Source organism: Hylobates moloch, unplaced genomic scaffold (assembly GCF_009828535.3).
Source record: "Hylobates moloch isolate HMO894 unplaced genomic scaffold, HMol_V3 SCAFFOLD_1, whole genome shotgun sequence".
NCBI lineage: Eukaryota > Metazoa > Chordata > Mammalia > Primates > Hylobatidae > Hylobates > Hylobates moloch.
Genome location: NW_026652276.1, coordinates 133,864,015 through 133,877,738, shown reverse-complemented (window position 1 = coordinate 133,877,738; position 13,724 = coordinate 133,864,015). Strand labels below are relative to the sequence as shown.

Genomic DNA, 13,724 nt, shown 5'->3' with positions numbered 1-13,724 from the left:
TCTCAGTGCTTTGCAATCAAGAGCTCATGAATTTGCTGAAAGCATTTGCTTTCCAGATTGCTGCTGTGTTTAATTCTTTACCCTTATAAGAGTTTGTGTGTGTGTGTGTGTGTGTGTATGCAGACACATATACGTGTGTGTGTATATATGTGTGTGTACATATATGTGTGTGTATATATACACATATACATATGTAAGCTCACCCTTAATGAGTGATTATATAGTTACACTTATACTTTATACTTTTTATAATTGCATTTGTACTTTCCTCTAATGAATTACTATTATACTGTAATGATTTGTTGGGGATTCACATTTATTTAGATGATGCTGCTAGTGTTTAGTGTCTGGAACTGTCTGTAGAACCACTTAATGAATACAAAAGAAAATCCATTGCATTATTTTTATCTTTTGCTAGGCTCTAGGAAGAGTTAAGATATGGTTTTGACCTCAGGGTACAGCTTTAGTCTATATGAAATGATCCAGTCATTTGATCCATTATTATGTATAGCTAGAATCTTAGTATATTCCATGTAGAAGATCGTGTGTATGTGTGGCAATATGTACTTAACAATCATCCCACATTTTTCTCAGAACAAGTTTATGATATTAGCTGGAATAAAAATACTTTTATTATGGTTGAGAAAACAGAACATAAGATATTCAACTTGTCAAAGGTTATTTCACTTTAACTGGCTGCAGCCAAGGTCTGAAGGCTGGCCTTCTGATTTCCTCTGCCTCTCCGATCACTCCTTTCAGTCAGTTCCAGTAAATTCTCTTGTTTTATGTACCACTCTTTAATATTGGACCACCTTAGGCTCTGTCATATCCCCCCTTCATTTCTCCATCTGCATATTCTCCATAAGGAAATTCTTCCACATCCATGGCTCCAATGATCTATATACAGATGACACCAACTCTACATTTAACCCAGAACTTTCTCCTTATTCTTATACCCAGATAGCCACTTGATGTCCCCACTCTGAGGTCTCTCAAGTACCTCAAATTCATGCATACACAGTGAAACATAACAATACAAACCTGCTGCTGTTCAAATGTTTCCTATCACTCAAAGGAGCTCAGTTACTTAAGCTAGAAACCAAACTGTGTTTCACATGATTCTTCACTCACCTTCTCCTCTCTTACCAAACAATTACCAAGTCTTGTCCATTCTGCTTCCAAAATCTCTCTCACACCCAGGCATTTCCACATTATCTTTCCTGCAATCACTTGCTGAGAATATAGCTGTCTCCTACCTGGCCTCCCTTAACCTACTTTTGTTCCTTTACTAATATTCTTTCCATACCATTGACTAAATAATGTTTTAAAATGAAACTCTGTTAAAATTCTTCAATGGATAAAGTAGAAAATCCTTCACCAGTGCACCCCTTTCATGATCTGATCCTTGCTTATATTCCCAGCACCATTTCACATCATTTTTCTTCTCCATCGTTTCTAGGATTTCTAGCCTTCTTTCAGTTCTCTCTTGCTTCAGGATATTTGAATATGTTATTCCCTATTCTTAAAATACTTATCCTCTCTTACTCCTAATGTCCGTAACCTTATTTTCTTATTTGTAATATCCATAACAGTTGTAACTGCTAACAGCCCCCTTACGGCATAAACTCTCTGAGGGTAAGGCCCCACATCTAGCTGGTTCATCTCTGTGTCCCAAGTGCCAAACACTAACCTAACACTTATTGGGAATGTAACTAATACCATACTTAGGTGATCATTTTCACCACTCAGACAGGGTCACACCTTCTAGCTGATTGAATCATTGCAAAGTCTTTCATTTTATGAGGCATTTTCTCCAATCCTTTACATTGTACACAAAAAGGTATAATTGCCCCTCAAACATCCTCATCAATTCTGTTTTTACTGAGGGAATCAGTAAAAAATGTAAGGAAAATAGATTTAGTTTACATCCCAAGAGTTGAATGTTGTTACAAACAAGTCTAAAAATTTATTCATAAAATACAGTAAGTCATGTTGTTAAGAATTTGAAGAAATAAAGAAAAAACAACAGTGTTAGTGTTATGAAAATAGATACAAGTGGCTCTGAACGAGAGTCTCAAGGGACAGCACCATACTTGAATTGTAAAAGTGCTGAAATGCAAACATCTTAAATGCAAGTGACCACTATGTATCCTGGAAAGCTGTTAGATGATTCCAAAAGCGGTTCTTTGACAAAGAAACCAATGTAGAAGATAAATAGGAAAAGTTTTATTAATACTACTCATGGACTATGAGCATATATAAAAAGGTAATATTTCTAAATCAATCTATTATTGCATATCCGATTTTTAAATATGTAGCATAAATTTATACATTAGCAATTAGATAATTAATTAATTAATTAAATAGATATTTGACTATTTAATGTATCCTCAAAATGTATATATTGAAGCTACCCCAAAATCATCTTTCTGTATCTTCTCATTCCGAAATAGAAGACTAACTTATAGTCAAGATTGCCTTACAATGGGATATGTTAATACTCAAATTCCAAAATTTATACTCAAATTTGTAAGTACACAGCCTTCTCAGAAAAATACTTTAAAATGTAAAATACTCACTGAGGTGTTCTAATTTTTTTAAATCAACAACAGAATTTTACAATAATTCTTAAAAGTGAATCATAATATTGTTAAATGTTTATGAATGTTTACAAATGACCGCATTTTTGGAAGAAACATGCCTTCACAGCTTTGAACTTCATTAAGAGGTTCTATTCTGGTGACATTCCAGCAGGTCTTAGTTTCCAGTCCAAATAAATTCATTATTCCCATGAATGTGCGATACCAGAAGGCTATGATTACCTTAAAAAAGATAAAAACAAAGAGATAATGGAGGTAAATACATTCTCTTCATAATAATAATAATATATACCATGGAATACTATGCAGCCACAAAAAAGGATGAGTTCATGTCCTTTGTAGGGACATGGATGAAGCTGGAAATCATCATTCTCAGCAAATTATCGCAAGGACAAAAAAACCAAACACCGCATGTTTTCACTCATAGGTGGGAATTGAACAATGAGAACACTTGGACACAGGAAGGGGAACATCACACACTGGGGCCTGTTGTGGGGTGAGGGGAGGGGGGAGGGATAGCATTAGGAGATATACCTAATGTAAATGACGAGTTAATAGGTGCAGCACACCAACATGTCACATGTATACATATGTAAGAAACCTGCACATTGTGCACATGTACCCTAGAACTTAATGTATAATAAAATAAATAATAATAATAATCTTTCGAAAATACAATTTTGTGATGGTTGCCTTAGACATTATAAACTCTGACAAATTCATTTAGATCATTTCACTTGGGAATCAGTCACTTAAAAATTATACATTATGCTTCTATATAGAAAAATATTATATATGTGGTAACCAATTCTGTAATATAAATAATAGTAACTGTAAGTCAATATAAAAGTATATAATTAAAATATGGTGATTAATAGAAAAATACAAAGATTTAAAGAAACATTTCATAATTCATTTCATTTAGATCCTTGAATTTCTTCATAAAATATAAAATATATTATAAACACTGGAACAGAATGGAATAATAGCTCCTGTGCCCATTACAATTTTAACCAAGCAGAAGATTTAATTGACCAATTCTTTCCTATCTGCCAGCTATTTTTAAAATTTCAAAGACAAAGAAAAAATAACAAGAGAAAAAAAATTCCAACAGAATGTTCATGTCTCAGAGGTTTTTTAAAAATAACATTATACATTCTGGGAAACTAATGTGAGATCACTGGGGGAAAAAGTCAAAAAATAAAGAGTTGAAAAGAGAAAGTAAGCACCTCTTAGAGTTAACCATTTTTAATATTTTGGTGATTGGCCAGGTGCGGTGGCTCACGCCTGTAATCCCAGCACTTTGAGAGGCCAAGGTGGGCGGATCACAAGGTCAGGAGTTCAAGACCAGCCTAGCCAACACGGTGAAACCCCATCTCTACTAAAAATACAAAAATTAGCTGGGTGTGGTGGCGGGCGCCTGTAATGCCAGCTACTTGGGAGTCTGAGGCAGGAGAATCACTTGAAATCGGAAGGCAGAGGCTGCAGTGAGCCAAGATCACACCACTACACTCCAGCCTGGGCGACAAGAGTGAAACTCCATCTCAAAAAAAAAAAAGTTAGTGATTATCTTTCCAGTCCTTCCCCTAGGCATTTAAAACATGAAATTAGAGTTATTCAATACTACCTAATGAGATCATATTATCAATGTTAATGTAATGTACATCACTAAACATCAGAAACATCTTTCCACATCTCACAAGTGTAGATTTATTGTGCAGCTTGATGTAGTAGGAAAAGCATAGCTTTGATGTCAGAATTCAACTCAAATGCTGACTCTGCAAGTTATAGTTTCTATGGTCTCAAGTAATCCTTCAATGGCTGTCAATCACTTCATCTCTCAAATGAGTTTAATAATAACCATTCTACAAAAGAAGTGAGATGAGAGCTCACATATACAGTCATATATGTCCTATATGTCCTAAGTATGGCGCTGGCATATAGTATGCAGTGAATGCTTTTACCTTTGTAAAACATTCTGTTCTGAACTTAACATTTTTATTTGCAAATGAGAAATGTATCTCCTGTGAACACAAAAAGTGTGAACATAAAATTCAACATTGCAGTACTACATAGTGTTGGCAGTAAATCTAGATCCTCTCAATTTTTTATCTCTGTGATGTGAAAAGACTAGGAACAAGTCCTGTTCTTCATAATGCTATCAAGTTTTAAAAACAATTGAACTACATTATAATTACTTTTGACATTTTTCATAATGTTGAAGAAGAAATTAAAAACTGTGCTTACTAATCATTCAATAAATACTGTTGAATAAGTAAAAAAGAAAGTTGTCACTGAGACCATATTGTTAGAAATTAATGAAACAAGAAATAGAGAATTTTACTATATAATTAAAAGATTCAGGTATAACCAAAAAATTAAAAATACTAATTATCAACCACTGAGAGAAATAGGGCTAGTGTAATAAGTTAAACCCTTATTTTATATATACAGAGTAAGTCAACATTAACTGAAATTGAAGATACAGGAAATAGGTTTTTGCGTTTGGGTTTTTGCATTTACTTTAGAGTTATAAAGATAGCCATTAGAGTACATAAAAACAGAAGAGTGCCTCCAAAGAGTAAGCAGGGATGCAGAGAAAGTTGGTGCAGAAAACTGCAGCTTTAATCTTAGGCAGGTGTACATTATCCAATTGTTACTATTACGAATTACATTTAAAAACTTACAGAAATCAAAACCTGAGAAATTTTCCAAGTACCTGGAAATTAAGCAACACAATTTTATTTTATTTTGTTATTTATGTGTGTGTGTTTCTAGAAGGTTTTTAAAAATTATTATTATTTTTAAGTTCCGGAGTATGTGTGCAGGATGTGCAGGTTTGTTACATAGGTAAACGTGTGCCATGGTGGTTTGCTGCACCTATTGACCCGTCATCTAAGTATTAAGCCCAGCATGCATTTGCTCTTTTCTGTAATGCTTTCCCCTGCCCTGCCCTTCCCCTACAAGCCCCAGTGAGTGTTGTTTCCCTCCCTGTGTCCATAATAACACAATTTTAAATTGCCGATGGATCAAAGAAGAAATCACATGAGAAATTAGAAAATAATTTGAACTGAATGAAAATGAAAATAAAATATATAAATATTTAAGTAATACAAATGTTTGCTATTGGGAAGATGGAGTGGACGTACTTTTCCTGATTACTCCCTTGAAGTACAACTGAAAACCCTTTGAGTTATATACAAATCAAACATAAGAAGACTCTGAAAAGTAGAGAGAAGGCAGACTTGAGACCCAAAGAACAACATGGTTATGAGTTCCGTGGGCTCTCTTTGTGCCTCATTTTCTCAGATTTGGAGTTAAAGAGGCTGGCAATCCAGAAATGCCAATGGGCACTGCTATAGTTTGAATGTGTCCCATCCAAAATTCAGGTATTGAAACTTAATGGCCAACGTGATAGTATTAAGAGATGGGACCTGCAAGAGGTGATTAGGCCATGAAGACTCCCACCTCATGAGTGAGATTAAAGCTCTCTTACTCTCCTACTGTCTGCCATGTGAGGACACAGTGTTCCCCTCCTTCAGAAGATGCAACATCAAGGCACCATCTTGGAAGCGGAGGGCAGCCTTCACCAGACACCAAATCTGCTGGCGCCTTGATCTTGGACTTCCTTGGACTCCAGAATTCTTAGACTCCAGAATTGTGAGATATAAATTTCTATTCTTTATAAATTACCTAGTCTCAGATACTTTGTTCAAACAGCGCAAAACAGACTAAGACAAATATACAAAAAGTACCCAAAAAGTCAAAAGTAAAAAAAATGTGGCTCTACCCCTACCATATAAACAAAGGCCAAGTAGGGAAGCTAGACTTCCACCTTCCCTGGGCTTTTTTTTTTTTTTTTTTTGAGACAGAGTCTCGCTGTTTTCACTCAGGCTGGAGTGCAGTGGCGTGATCTTGGCTCACTGCAACCTCTTCCTCCCAGGTTCAAGCCAATTCTCCTGCCTCAGCCTCCCAAGTAGCTGTGCCCACCACCACATCTGGCTAATTTTTGTATATTTAGTAGAGATAGGGTTTCACCATGTTGGCCAGGCTGGTCTCAAACTCCTGACCTCAAGTGATCCTGAAAGCAACAAGATGGTGCCTTCCCCCTTTTCCCCTTCCTTTGCTTGAGTGATGCCAGAGGTATCTAGTTAAAATAGCAGGTTTAAATAAAATCCAGTCTCATAACATAATACTCAAAATGTCTAGGTTTCAAGTGAAAATCACTCAAGAACCAGAAAGATCTCAAACTGAATGAGAAATAAATGGATTCCAATACTGAGATGAAAGAAATATTAGCATTATCAAGGATTTTAAAACAACAATCATAAATATACTCTAATGAGAATGCTTAAAACAAATGGAAAAATTGAAAAGTTTACCAGAGAAATAGATAGTCTCAGCAAAAAACCAGAAATCAACACTAAGAACATCTCTCAAAACCACACAATTACATGGAAGTTAAACAACCTGCTCCTGAATGACTTTTTGAGTCAACAAAGAAATTAAGGTAGAAATCAAGAAATTCTTTGAAACTAATGAAAATAAAGATACAACATACCAGGATCACTGGAACACAGCTAAAGCAGTGTTAAGAGGAAAATTTACAGAGTTAAATGCCCACTTCAAAAAGTTAGAAAGATCTCAAATTAACAACCTAACATCACACCTAGAGGAACCAGAAAAATAAGAGCAAACCAACCCGAAATCTAGCAGAAGGCAAGAAATAACCAAATCAGAGATTAACTGAATGAAATTGAGACACAGAACACCATACAAAAGATCAACAAAACCACAAGTTGGTTCTTTGAAAGAACAAAATAAATTTAACGGACCACTAGCTAGACTAATAAAAAAAAGAGAGAGAAGACCCAAATAAACACAATCAGAAATGACAAAGGAGATATTACCATTGACCCCGTAGAAAAGCAAAAAACTCTGAGAGACTATTACGAACAACTCTATGGACACAAACTGGAAAACCTAGAAGAAATGGCTAAATTCCTGGAAATATATAACCTCCAAAGATTGAACCAAGAAGAAATGAAAACCCTGAATAGACCAATAACAAGTTGCAAGACTGAATCACCAATAAAAAGCCTACCAGCCAGAAAAAGCCCTGGAACAGATGACTTCATAGCCAAATTCTACCAGACATATAAGGAGAGCGGATACCAATCATACTGAAACTATTCCAAAAACTCGAGGGATTCCTCCCTTACTTATTCTATAAGGCTAACATCATTCTGATACCAAAATGTGGCAAAGCCACAATGTAAAAAAGAAAACTTCAGGCCAATATCTCTGATGAACATAGATGCAAAATCCTCAACAAAATACTAGCATACTGAATCCACCAGCACTTCAAAAAGCTAATCCACCACGATCAAGTAGGCTTTATTCCTAGGATGCAAGGGTATTTCAACACAGGCAAATCAATAAATATAATTGATCACATAAAAGAACTAAAAAAACCCCCACACGACTATCTAAATAGATGCAGAAAAGGCTTTTGATAAAATTCAACATCCTTTCATTTTAAAAGCCTTCAGCAAAGTAGGCATTGAAGGAACATACCTCAAAATTATAAAAGCCATCTATGACAAACCCATAGCCAACACCATAATGAACAGGCAAAAGCTAGAAGCATTTGCCTTGAGAACTGGAACAACAAAAGGATGTTTACTCTCCCCATTCCTATTCAACATAGTACTGGAGGTCCCAGCCACAGCAATCAGGCAAGAGAAAGAAAGAAAATAAATGCATATAGGAAGACAGGAATTCACACTATCTTTTTTGTAAACAATATAATTTTATACCTAGAAAGCCCCATAGTCTCTGACTAAAAGCTCCTAGATATGTCTTTTTAAAACTTCAGCAAACTTTCTGGATGTAAAATCAATGTACCAAAGTCAATAGTATTTCTATGCACCAACAATGTCCAAGCTGGGAGCCAAATCAAGAATGCAATCTCATTCACAATAGCCACAAAAAAGTAATAAAAAACATATAAAAGAATACCTAGGAATACAGCTAATTAGAGAGGAGAAAAATCTCTACAATAAGAATTACAAAACACTGCTGAAAGAAATCAGAGACAATAAAAACAAATGGAAAAACATTCCATGCTCATGAATAGGAAGATCAATATTGTTAAAATCACCATATTACCAAAAGCAATTTACAGATTCAATGCTATTCCTATCAAACTACCAATGACATTTTTCACATAATTAGAAAAACTATTCTAAAACTTATATGGATACTCTTTCAATGTAAATAAGGTTAAAATAAATAAATAAGTAAATAAAGTAAAACATATATGAAACCAAAAAACAGTTCAAATAGCCAAAGCAATCCTAAGCAAAAAGGACAAAGCCAGAGGCATCATACTACCCAACTTCAAACTATATTTCAAGGCTACAATAACCAAAACAGCATGGTGCTAGCACAAAAACAGACACATAGACCAATGGAACAGAATAGAGAGCCCAGAAATAAAGTCACACACCTAGAATCATCCGATTTTCAACAAACCTGACAACACAAGTCAAGAGGAAAAAGGACTTCTTATTCAATAAATGATGCTAAGATAACTGGCTAGCCATATGCAGAAGACTGAAACTTCACCCTTTCTTTTCCCCATACACAAAAATCAACTCAAGATGAATTAAAGACTGAAATGTAAAACCTAAAACAATGAAAACCCTAGAAGAAAACATAGAAAATACCATTCTGGACATAGACCCTGGCAAAAATTTCATGACGAAGATGCCAAAAGCAATTGCAACAAAACAAAGATTGACAAATGCAACCTAATTAAATTAAAGAGCTTCTGCATAGCAAAAGAAACTACCAAGAGAGTAAACAGACAACCTACAGAAAGGGAGAAAATATTTCCAAACTATTCATCTGACAAAGGTCTAATATCCAGAATCCATAAGGAACAAATCAAAAGTAAAAAAACCCCATTAAAAAATGGGTACTCCATGCCACTCCCAGTCACAGCCTCCCATGCCTTGCTCAGCTCCAACATGGCAAAAATCTCCAGCCCTACGGAGACTGCACAGTGCATTAAGTCCCTGATTGCTGTTTTCCAGAAGTATGCTGGAAAGGATGGTTACAACTGCAATCTCTCCAAGACGGAGTTCCTAAGCTTCATGAATACAGAGCTGGCTGCCTTTACAAAGAACCAGAAGGACCCCGGTGTCCTTTACCGCATGAAGAAACTGGATGTCAGCAGTGATGGGCAGTTAGATTTCCCAAAATTTCTTAATCCGATTGGTGGCTTAGCTGTGGCTTGCCATGACTCCTTCCTCAAGGCTGTCCCTTCCCAGAAGTGGACCTGAGGACCCCTTGGGCCTGGCCTTCAAACCCACCCCCTTTCCTTCCAGCCTTTCTGTCATCTTCTCCTCCTCACAGCCCACATGTCCCCTGAGCCCAGCATACCCACCACATCATGCAGGCCCCACCTGTGGATAGTAATAATACAATGTCACTTTTTTAAAACATGAAAAAAAAGTGGGTGAAGGACATGAACACAAATTTCTCAAAATTAGATATTTATGTGACCATCAATCATATGAAAAAGTGTTCAACATCACTAATCATTAGAGAAATGCAAACCAGAACCACACTAACCCAATCAGAATGGCTATTATTAAAAAGTCAAAAAATAACAGATGCTGGTAAGGTTGTGGAGAAAAGGGGATGCTTATACACTGCTGGTGGGAATGTAAACTAGTTCAAACACTGTGGAAAGCAGTTTGGAAATTTCTCAAAGAACTTAAAACTGAACTACCATTCGACCCAGCAACCCCATTACTAGGCGTATACCCAAAGGAATATAAATTAGCCTACCATAAAGACACATGGACATGTATGTTCACTGCAGCACTATTCACAATAGCAAAGACATAGAATCAACCTAAATGCCATCAATAGTGGAATGGATAAAGAAAATGTGGTGATACATATACTCCATGAATATTACGCAGCCATTATAAAGAACAAGATAATGTCCTTTGCAGCAACATGGAAAGAGTTAAAGGCCAGTATGCTATGTGAATTAATGCAGGAACAGAAAACTAAATACTGTGTGTTCTCACTTATAAGCGAAGCTAAACACTGAGTACACAGGGACACAAAGAAGGGAACAACAGACACTGGGGCCTACTTGAGGGTGAAGGGTGGGAGGATGGTGAAGACTCAATAACTGCCTATTGAGTACTATGCTTATTACCTGGGTGACAAAATACTCCGTACACCAAACCCCACTGCATGCAATTTACCTATATAGCAAACCCACACATGTATCCCATGAACCTAAAATAGAAGTTGGAAGAAGAAAAAGTGTCAGCAGAAAAATAGAACACATAAAGAAAAGTCAAAATTTTCAGAACTCAAAAATAAAATAATCAAAATAAAAAACCTTAATGGATGGTACAAGAGGAGAATGGCAGAGATAGAAGAAAATAACCAGTAAACTAGAAGACAGAACAATAGAAATTACTCAATCTGAGCAAAAGAGAAAAAACAGATGCTAACAGAATAAACAAACAAAACAGCCCTAGAGACCTGTGGAACTTTAACAAAGGATCCTACATTCATGTCATTGGAGTCTTGGAAGGAGACGGGAAAGAGGCAGGGCTGAAAAAGAATTCAAGAAAATAATTAGTGAGGCTGGTCACGGTGGCTCATGCCTGCAATCCCAGCAGTTTGGGTGGCCAGGGCAGGCAGATTGCTTGAGCCCAGGAGTTTGAGACCAGCCTGAGCAACATGGTGAAACCCCATGTCTACAAAAAATTCAAAAAAATTAGCCAGGTATGGTGGTTGCCCATCTCAGGAGGCTGAGGTGGGCAGATCCCTTGATTCCAGGAGTCAGAGGTTGCAGTGAGCTGAGATTGCACCACTGCACTCCAGCCTGGGCGACAGAGTGAGATCCTGTCTCAAAATAAATAAATAAATACATAAATACATAAATAAATAAAAAAGAAAGAAAAAGAAATAATGACTGAACTTCCCATATATGGCAAAAGATATAAACCTAAATATTCAAGGAGCTGAGCAAATCTCAGACAGAAAAAATCTAAACAAATCCACACTAAAACACAACATACTTTAGAAAACGTTTGAACTTTGAACATTATACGTTGATACACTTTTGAAGACTAAATTTAAAAAAATACTGAAACCAACAAGAGAGAAACAAAACCTTACCTAAAGGAGAAAAAGAATTCAACTAACAGCGGATTTCTCATTAGAAACTATGGAGGGCCAGAACAAAATGGCACAACACTTGCCGAATGCTGAAAGAAAGGAACTATCGACCCAGAATCCTATGTCCAGCAAAAATATCTTTCAGTAATGAAAAGATACTGCATTCTCTGAGTTAAGAAAAACTAAAAAACAAAAAACAAACAAACAAACAAATGCAGCCAGCAGAACTTTTAGAACAGACATCTATTCTAAAAGTGTAGCTAAAGAAAATCCCCTAAACTGAAATGAAATGATAAAAGAAGGAATGCTGGAACATCAAAGAGGAAGAAATAAAAAACATGGATAAAATAAAACAGGCTTTCACTTTCTTCCTGAGTTTATAAAATATGTGTAAAACTTGAATTTAAAATAAGTTTGATGATTAAAACATACAGTAAAATGACAGCAGCAACAGATTGTAATAAATTGTGTTAATACAATCGCTAGAACCACTAAAAAAAAGCTTTGTAAAGTGATATATTTAAAAAATAGATAAATCAAAATATAACTCTAAACAATGTTCAAATAAAATGTTCTGCCTCAAGAAGGTTAAAATAAAACAGAAATTGAAAACCAAGAATAGAAACCACAAAATAAAATCAGACTTAAACTCTAACATATTAATAACTATATTGAATGTAAGTGGCCAATTGGTAAACATACCAATTAAGAGATACATTGACAAATTGGATTTAAAAATATTACCCAACCATTTACAAGGATCTCACTTCAAATATAATAATAAAGTCAGGCTGAAAGTGAAAGGATGGAAAATGATGAATTTATCATACACACAGTAATGAAAAGAAAGCAGAAGTGACGATGCCATTATCAGAAAAAAGCACACTTCAGAGCAAACAAAATTATCAGAGAAGGAAGAAAAAGTCATCATTAAATTATTTTTTAAAAAATTCAACAAGAAGACCCTGAAATCCTAAATGCATATGCGCCAAACATAGACCTACAAAATATGTGAAGAAAAACAGAAGTCAAAGGAGAAATGTACAAATACATAATTTTACTAGGAGACTTCAGAATCCCTCTGTCAAAAAACTAGAATTAGTATTTTCAACTAGTTCTTTTAGTTGATAGAAGAACTAGACAGAAATTCCCCCAAAATTGAGACCAACTCAACAATACTATGCAAAAGACCCTGTTTAAGAGAATGAAAAGGCAAGCTGCAGACTGGGAAAATATATTTGCAAGCCATATATATGAAAAATAATTAGCATCTATAATATATAAGGAACATCCTAAGACCCAAAATTCATAAAACAAACAATTCAAATAGAAATGGGGCAAAATACATAAAGACATGTTTCACATACAGATGGCAAATAGGCACAAAAAGATGTACATCATCATTAGCCAACAGGGAAATGCAAATTAAAACCATAATGATATATCACTACATATGTGTAAGAATGAGTAAAATAAAAAATAGTGACAATACCAAATGCAGGTGAGGATACAGATAAACCTAATTTCGGTTGTGCTTAGGTTGTATCCATTGACTACTGAGTATGTAGCACAGGGAAATTTGCATAGTTTCATTCATTCAACAAATATGATATTGAATCAACTCCATATTCCAGGAAGTAGGCACCTGGGATGCAGCTAGGAAATACATAATGGGCACGGGAAAACAGTAGAAAACAAGGTCATTTGCTGAGAGTGAAAGGGGGACAGGAGGTTTGGGATAACTGGAGAGAGAAGATATGAAACAGGCATCAAGGGGTTAGCAAAAGTAAGGCTCAAGGACCATATCAGGATCTGTGGCCTATTTTTGTACCAGTAATGTGAAAAGGACAGTGTTTGTTACCTTTCCCCCAGCAGTTTAAGATAAGAGAGTATAAGACTTACAGG

At 35.5% G+C, this 13,724-nt stretch overlaps 2 protein-coding genes across 2 annotated transcripts in view; one reads left to right on the top strand and one right to left on the bottom strand.

The window, feature by feature from the left end:
* Positions 1-13,331, bottom strand: part of LOC116810676 (probable C-mannosyltransferase DPY19L2) — a 136,373-nt gene extending 123,042 nt beyond the window's left edge. Inside the window, 2 exon segments of the mRNA XM_058439576.1 lie at positions 2,702-2,822; positions 13,312-13,331. Coding sequence (XP_058295559.1) covers positions 2,702-2,792 — 91 coding nt within the window. The 5' untranslated portion in view covers positions 2,793-2,822; positions 13,312-13,331.
* Positions 9,635-9,949, top strand: LOC116809586 (protein S100-A11-like). Its single transcript, XM_032753416.2, has one exon. It carries the CDS (start codon positions 9,635-9,637, stop codon positions 9,947-9,949), a length of 315 nt encoding a protein of 104 aa, XP_032609307.1.
* Positions 13,332-13,724: the final 393 nt, after the last annotated feature.